The sequence below is a fragment of the Papaver somniferum genome, chromosome 6 (genome assembly GCF_003573695.1).
Source record: "Papaver somniferum cultivar HN1 chromosome 6, ASM357369v1, whole genome shotgun sequence".
Taxonomy (NCBI): domain Eukaryota; kingdom Viridiplantae; phylum Streptophyta; class Magnoliopsida; order Ranunculales; family Papaveraceae; genus Papaver; species Papaver somniferum.
The window spans coordinates 131,876,744-131,885,177 of record NC_039363.1 but is presented as its reverse complement, the minus strand read 5'-3'; the positions used below and the strand labels follow the sequence as shown (position 1 = coordinate 131,885,177).

Sequence of the window (8,434 nt, the reverse complement as noted above, 5' to 3'; positions counted from 1 at the left end):
GGTGGTGCAGTTTAGACAGACCCATTACTACTGCCACAACAGAGATATCTGACAGATCCATCTACATTACTACTATACGTTCTAGTACGTATAACAATAAATAAGTCTTCCCCTTTACCTACTACCCACGTTTTTTGCCTTAATTCCATATTGTGTTGCATTGTAAACCCAAGAGGAAATCTTGAGAGATGTGGGTGCAGTTTAAAAGGGATTATGAAAATGGGGTTAGTAAAAAGAGTAGTGATAGAAAAATGGGTTTGAATTTGATGAAAGTGCATCATCTGTAGTATAAAGGGAAGGGACTTTTTAAGTTTTGATGCAGATCAATTATTGAAAGTTGATGTGTTTTTGTGGTTTGACCATGAGAGATAGGGTTCATAAACAATAGTATTTCGCGTTAGCCCAAAACGGCGTTGTTCTCGGTGATTCTTCTTGAGGGTTACAGACCCCAAGAGAAAGAACAGATGTATGTATTGGATTTGGATAGATGGAGACAGAGAGAAACTAGAGAAATGTCTTTTCAATTAACTTAATGACGATTTCTCCAAAGAGACGACGATTATTCTTTCTTCATTCATTCGAGAATGACATTTTTTAATTACTTTGATAATAGTGGGATTAGGTTATTACATCTAAGGTTTTACGGTATCCCAAGAGTTGTTTACTACCTAATAAATGAACAAATTTTGTGCAGAACACTAAGATTTGGCCATAGATTCAAGCAAACCTAGCTACCAATTGAGCCGTGCGAACCGTGCGGTCATTGACATTCTGATTTGGACAATGCATGCATGTTATGCAAATACTACGTCCGTTTCAGGAAGCATTAGTGTCATGCAAGGCCATATAGCAGTGAAAACCTTTAGCACCTCTAACATGCAACATACTAACCTTGACTTGTTATCCATGCATCAATAGGATCCATTTCAAAGTTGTTAGTTTATTGACTTATAGTTATGCATGTACTGATGTACGCAATAGACGGAAAAGGTTACACCTGCTCCCCTAGGTCAAGCAAAGGAAAAGGAATATATTCTTTGAATTACAAACTAGCATATTTAGTTTACAATTATCAATAAAAGAAAGCGTATATTAAGCAATATTCGGTTTCCCAAGTGCTGTAGGGATGTGGTGTTTTGGAGTAACTCTACTCTAAACTGGATCCAAATCTAGACTCACCTCACTAAAAAGTAACTTAATCAACAGCTAATGCTTGTACTTGTTGCAATAATACTACACTACTATGCGGACATCACCTAAGTTGAGAATATTAATGCGTAATTCAAAATACTAGTGGTGCAGTGTACATATGGGCACATATTTGTACTCAAAGAATCATATTCCAACATCATTTTTTGCTTCTTTAAGATAACAACCACATGACATGATTATATATATAATTAAACCCCAAATCAAATCGAATAATCTTTGATTATCGATAATCTAAACATGCAAATTAATTGTAGAGAGAGACATATTGACCGAATAATACTTAGAGAACGTACGATTATTCTGAAATATAAGTGTTTGTCCCAATCTTAAAAAGAAAAAGAAAAAAAAAAGATGAAAATTCACATTTCCCGGAGAATCTAGAGCGGATCAGTCGCTGACCATAAGCTTCGAAAACTATTAACAAATGATTATCAACGTCTTTCTCGCTTAAACCTCAAACTAAACACCCATCTTTTTCCCTTAATTAATTAATTAATTATATGCCTAAATGTCTTCTTCTTACACTAAAAACAACAAAAGAGAACAAAGAAGAATATTGTATGGGTATGTTTACGAACCTTAGAAGAACTCATGTACTGTCCGTCCAATTACATCTCTCAGTTCTCACGTGATGTAATCACGTGTGATGGCCGATGATTAAGGTTGATCGTAGGATTTTGGTGCCACGTGGAACCTCGAGGGGCGGCTCAAGAGCGAGAGAGAGAATAGCCGGACACGGAGAGGGAATATTGGTGGAACGAAGAAGGTGAGTGAAAAGGAGATGACAAATACTAGCCGTTGAAAAGGACGGAGAAGTGGAACTGGGAGAATGAGTCATGTGGACCCACCATTTCATTCTTCCATGTGGGTTTTGTAGCACCGATGACGCCGGTCACCCGTACCTTTTTCATATGCTAAAATCTGACAACATATCGCGACTCATATTCTCACGAGATTTTTGAATTTAGTTCGTGGGAACTACACGTGTGGTTCACTTGTTTTGACTCTCACCTGTGAGCCTATCCACCACAACCATTCTTCGCGGAAAATGCTCACGTGGTTTTGTATTGATCCGTCATCTACGCTGAATTGCTCGTGATAGTTTTTGTTTTGGTCACTATTCGGTTCTTGGAGTATTATGGAGTATTTGAATCATAGAATAGAAATGATGGATGTTTTTTTGTCAACCAAAGTAACAGGGACAAGAGGCAAACAACCAAATACTAGAATGTCAAAATATCATCACTTCAGTTCTCTGACGGCCAAACTGCAAGTCTGCAACCAACGGTTCAATAGGAAGAGTTGACATTCCAATCTCGGTGTATATATAAGTTGAAGGTACGTACCACATGTTCCTATATACTGTTTTGCACCGAACAAGAGCTACCGGATAGCAATCTTCTGGTATTTATTGGTCCCTTTTTCCCTCATTGATTGTAAAAATGGGTCCTTCAACTGATATTTATATTATCACTAGCTACAAAGTACAGAATATATAAAGGCTGTATAACCCATAACCTTAGAAAGAATTGAATTAATGAGGTGGGGTTTAGTTTAGTAACTACTACTAATTACTGTAGTGATGTAGAAAAAGGAGGCAATAAATAGTGTTGTTAAGTATATATATGAAAATGAAACCAATAAGGGAATGGTTTAAGAAGGATATTTTGGCCTGCTACGACCCAGTTTTAATCCCTCTTCCATGAAATAAAATAGCGAGAGAATATTTCAGATTAAGACAGAAGCCCGGCCTCCAACAAGAAAATATTTAGTAGACACAAGTATAAAGAGGAGAAGAAAATTCAATGTGGGGACGTCAAAGAAAAAAGAAAAAAGAAAAGAGAGAATTGATTTGGGTCCCCATCTTGACAAGAGAAAGAGAGAGAGGGGAAGACTATAGAAGAAGAAAGAAACTGATAATCACAATAGAAATGCTGTCACTCTAGTCATCAATTCCCTACCATATTAAAACACAAAACAGTACTCTTTTTTGTTTACTCGTATTCCAACCATTCCCTAGTCCTACACACACAACCACCATTAAATCCCTTCCTGCACCTCCTTTGTCCTTTATTTCTTCTCCCTCCCCTCCATTTACAAAGTGAAGGAGAAGAAGATAAGGTAATCAGAAACAAAACCCACTTCTCTCTCACTCTCTCTCTCTCTAGGGATGATGGTGGTGATCTTTCTTGATACCACTTCTGCCCCTAGTTAGTAATTCGTGATTCGACAAACGTACGGAACGGCAAACGTACGAGTATTATACGGTTTTGTAAAATCCAGATTCGGTCCAAAATTCGGTCAACGGGACGTGATTTGTCAGTAATTTGGAACGGCGTACGTACGTGTATAATTCGATTTATAAATGTGAGTTCGGTTCTGAAAATTCGGTATGTATATATAACAAATAATTTGTATTTATAAGGTCATAGACCAATTTTATGCATATGTGTGAGTTATTTAAAGAAGAAATAAACTTAATATGATGATATTAATTATATATACAACATTAGTCATCCAAGAGGACGTCATATGGTGGTTTAGATGCTTGGTTAGTGAGTTTGAAATCTCTCTCATCTTCACCTTCAAATCTTTTCAGTCATTTTTGTTTCATAAAAATTACAACACGTCTAATATTGGGTCGTGTATGATCGGGAGGCAGTAAAGCCCAAAAAGTAGGGTCTTTGAAAACGTAAAAGCTAAAGAATTTATGGCAAATTAAACGGACGTATCATTCGGGATACGTAAAATTCGTGAACGATTCGAAAATAATCCGGAAATGCCACATAATACGCGACTTGGGTTCGGAGTTGCAAACGTTCACGAATAAAACGGTAAAATTCGTGATACGTAAAAATTCGCGAATAATTCGTGAATCATCCCCGAACTTACTAACTAGGCTTCTGCCTCTGCTTCCTTAAATTACATCTTCCCCTTTTTACTATCTTTTCTCTCCTTGCGTTCATCCCCAGAAAAACTTTAAAAGGATCCTTCTTCACTTCTCTTTTTTACTATTTAGCTTTTTCCATCCCTGCTGCTTTCCTTTTCTTCTTCTTCTCACTTTCTCTCTAGCTCTGGTCAATAAACACTAGTGAGTCTCTCTGCAATTTATTTTCTTCAAAACCTGGCTAGAGTCTCCCCCACCCTAGCATTTTCCATTAAAAAGAACAAACCACAGAGATAGAGAGCATTCACTGTTCATTATAACTTTCTTTTCTCTCTCTCTAAAAATATATAATTTTCATTCATTCATTCACACAACCATGCAGCATATAATCATAGGGTACTCATGATATAATCACAACACCACCTTCCTCCCCTTTTTTGGCTCTCATCCACATTTTTCACCTCATTCCTTCTTTCCTTCATTCAGTCACTCACTCACTCACCTTTCTCTCTCTCTCTCTCTATTTTAATTTTATTTTACTTTGTCCCTCTGATTAAGTAATTAATTAATTAATCATTTCTCTCTTTCCCTTTAAAGTTTGTCCATATAAATCCCTTTTAACTCCATCTAGTAGATCTGTGGATGAGCTCTTGAACTTATTGGGTTTCCACCAGTTTTGTGTTTTTATTGTCATTCTCAACAACAACTCATCATCATCATCATCATCATCATCGTCGTCGTCAGTAGAAGTATAAGCAATGGGAACTGCATCAGCTTTTCCGGATCTCTCTCTTAATATATGTCCACCTTCAGTTTCATCAGACTGGTTTAAAGCTTATAAAGAAATGGGTTTTGACGGATCAATGAAAACACCACTCTTTAACGCCGGTGGAGATAATAGAAGCTCAGTGACAACAGATTCCGCTGGAAGTAGCACTACTGGAAGTGATATAAGCCATGAACAAACAGGAGCTGCTTCTTTCCAGTATTTAGAAAGAACTGCTTTTGATCATCATCTGCGTAATGTTTATAACATTGATGAACCCACTTTAACTCTGGGTTTAGATCCTACTCTTACATCTTTACAGCAATTATCACACTTCAATAACCAGCTGATGAACCAACACTACCAACACCAACACCACCACCATCTACACCAACATCATCAGCCTCAAATTTATGGACGTGATTTCAAGAGAAATTCAAGAATGATTAATGGTAGCAAGAGAAGCATTAGAGCTCCAAGGATGAGATGGACTACTACCCTTCATGCCCATTTCGTTCACGCGGTCGAGCTTCTCGGTGGACATGAGAGTAAGAACATAATAATAATCATTTAGTACCATCATATATCTTTCTGATCATTTTTCTTCTTCTTATTCTATCCCTATATTCTCTTCTCTTTGGTTTTCTTATCATGTGTTCATTTGTCTGCTTAATATGCTTACTGTTACAGTTCATTCAAATATTGTTCTTGATGATTTTATTGTGTTCAAATGTGTAGGGGCAACACCTAAATCAGTTTTGGAGCTGATGAATGTGAAGGATCTTACATTAGCTCATGTGAAAAGCCACTTACAAGTAAGAATCCATATATTGATATTAGAATTAAGAAGATTAGTATTCTATTAGTTAGAAGATAGATTAGAAGCAAAGACAAGAGCATCTCTTATTAATATAGTAGAGACTGAGAGCTAGTACATAGTACTCTTAACAATGTGGACTTTATCTCACTAAAAATTCTAAACCCCCCTTCTTGTTGGTATTCATGCAGATGTATAGAACTGTGAAGAGCACTGACAAAGGAACAGGTATTTGGATTTTCCCCCTACCATACCATAGCTAGAACCCAATATGTAGTTTTTTTTATAAGTGATATTCTTTGATAAGTTTTCATTTCGGTGCAAGATCTTTTCTTTCTAAAATGGTGAAATGTGGGTAGTTTTTCTTATCAGTTCATCATCTTGGCCATCATGATTTTTGTTCACCAACAAAGAAAAAAAAATTGGTTGAGTTTTATAATGGACAAAAACCTTGCCAAATTTGGTCCATAAGTTTTGAATTATTTTTGCTGTTTTTTTAGTGTCTGACAAAGTACATGCAGTATATGTATTTTTTTCTAAAATGTCATGAATAATTTTTTTTTCAGGCCAAGAGGAGACAGAAATGGGATTAAATCAGAGGATGGGGATTGCTGCTGATGTAGTTGAAGCTGGTAGTAGTAGTGGTGGATTATCTTGTGAGAAACCATACTTCAACTCTGCTGATCATCCTAATTCTTACTCACCAAGGTTTGCACACAACTATCCTCCAAATGTTATTTTGCCCTAATTTTTTGGCACTACATGCAAATATGAAATAAGAATCAGGTCACATAGATATGCAACAAGACCATGTCATTATTATCTGGAATAAATAATACGGTATCCAACGCATTAAGTATATACTTATAATATCTGATGAGATTTAAAAAATGTATTAATAACAACTGAGTTCAAGTACATTGATATTGCTGAAACAGTCTAAGCTAGGGCTACTAAGCTATGATCATCAGTTTGATTAGAAGTATATGTAATGGGTCTTAATTTCTTATGGTTGGATTTTGTTGACTTTGTATTCGTGGAAATAGCTGGATTCAACTCCATCAATTAAGAGAGAATGTCTATGTTTTAATGAAGTTTACACCAAACTTCATTGATATCCATGGTAGTTTTACTTACCCATTATGTTTAATAATGATCTGTTCTTCCATTAAGTATATTTTCAACACTGAGTTCACATTAATCTACTTTGTTTTCTTTATGCTTGTACCGTAGTGTACATTTTTTCCGTGTCTTTTATCTGAACACATTTGTATATTTCAAAACAACCAGTACATAAATTGCTCACTGCAAAATTTTCTAAAACTGTAACCTGCATGTCTAGTTATGCAAAAGATCAGTACAGATACGCGTACAATACTCTTGTTTCTAGTTATGATTTTTGACTATGATGGAGAAATCTGAAAACATTTGCCGTTTAGAAAGAATAAGTAATACCGACCGGTGCTACATTAATTTGTTAATTTCATTTTTTTTTTCTTGGGTTAATCCAAACTAATATGTTTCAATTTCACCAGACTTGAACGCCGGGGATCATGGTCATCCATGGATAGAAATGTTTTGAGTCCATCAACTCATGAAGACTTTGATGCAACTACAACCGGACGTCCCCTAATGAGATCTACCAGTGATTTACTATTAACAAATGAGTCAAGAACCAAGGTACAGACTTCAGCTTATTACATCAATATAGAGTATTTTGTGATCCCCCTTTTGATTTGAAACTCTTATTATTAACTTGTATATTGAACTCAATTTTCAGGTGGATGAATACGTGTCAATGACAAATCTCCATTTGTCACAAAACGAGAGGGTGAAATTATTTTTGAACAATTCCAGTCTGGGATCTTCGCAGAATCAGAATACTAGATTGCCAATGCCAAACCTAGAGTTCACCCTTGGAAGACAAAGTTGGCAATCCATGGGTGATCATCATCATCATTACGCTCGTGATCAAGTAGTTCAAGTCCCCAACTCAAATCACCATCATCGTGATCAACTAATCACCCTACTTAAATGTTAATTCGTTAGTTAAGTAATAGTATATTTTTGGTTAGTCATCAACAGATATCTTCAAAAACTTGATGAGATATATATGCTTGTAGGTTGATGCCTTGTTGTTCTTTTAGATTCAGAGAAAGGAAACAAAAAAAGGATGAAAAGAATGGTACAATTAATATGAAAATATTCTGCTAAACATACCCATGGCATTACTAGTGTGTAGTAGTACTTGTAAATCAAAACTGTCAATATTGCCTCTGGAATTTATGACCTGAACATGGAGACACCAGCAGGTCTAGCCAATAAGTTAGAGTTACAGACTATTGTATCAGTATATATTTGACCGAAAATGTCAGAGTTGTAGTACTAAATGGAGTTATGTGAGTAATATTAGACGTACCATTAGTTAACTAGCTAGCTATCTAGCTAGGGTTTGCCATGGAACAGCTGGTTAGTAGCTAACTAGCTAGCTAGTTTAACATTGCATGTAGTGTAGAGTCTATAGACCGGCGGAGGTCTGTTTGGGACCCCACCAGTTTTGAATATCACTGTATGATTCTTGGTGACCAAGTAATTGGCCTTTAGGGTTTTCATTTGATCAGATAAGATCTAGAGAAAAAGATCGTATGAATTATATACAGCTAGCTAGGCGGACAGATAGAAGGAAGACAAATTAGTGAATCACAGTTGATTGATTTATTTGGAAAGAAAAGTCCAATATTTGACAGAACTA

At 35.9% G+C, this 8,434-nt stretch overlaps 1 protein-coding gene across 1 annotated transcript; it reads left to right on the top strand.

Moving 5' to 3' along the window:
* Window positions 1-4,295: 4,295 nt before the first annotated feature.
* LOC113286196 (probable transcription factor KAN4) lies at window positions 4,296-7,903 on the top strand. The gene is made up of 6 exons (XM_026534883.1): window positions 4,296-5,413; window positions 5,604-5,680; window positions 5,874-5,910; window positions 6,249-6,390; window positions 7,218-7,362; window positions 7,463-7,903. The coding sequence occupies exons 1-6, from the start codon at window positions 4,858-4,860 to the stop codon at window positions 7,721-7,723; spliced, it is 1,218 nt and encodes a 405-aa protein (XP_026390668.1). The 5' UTR covers window positions 4,296-4,857; the 3' UTR covers window positions 7,724-7,903.
* The last annotated feature ends 531 nt before the right edge of the window (window positions 7,904-8,434 follow it).

Excerpts from the sequence above, each read along its gene's own strand:
- LOC113286196 (XM_026534883.1), top strand. The coding sequence starts at position 4,858 with ATGGGAACTGCATCAGCTTTTCCGGATCTCTCTCTTAATATATGTCCA. Across the intron at positions 5,414-5,603 it reads GCTTCTCGGTGGACATGAGA|GGGCAACACCTAAATCAGTT; the intron begins GTAAGAACATAA and ends TCAAATGTGTAG. Across the intron at positions 5,681-5,873 it reads ATGTGAAAAGCCACTTACAA|ATGTATAGAACTGTGAAGAG; the intron begins GTAAGAATCCAT and ends GTATTCATGCAG.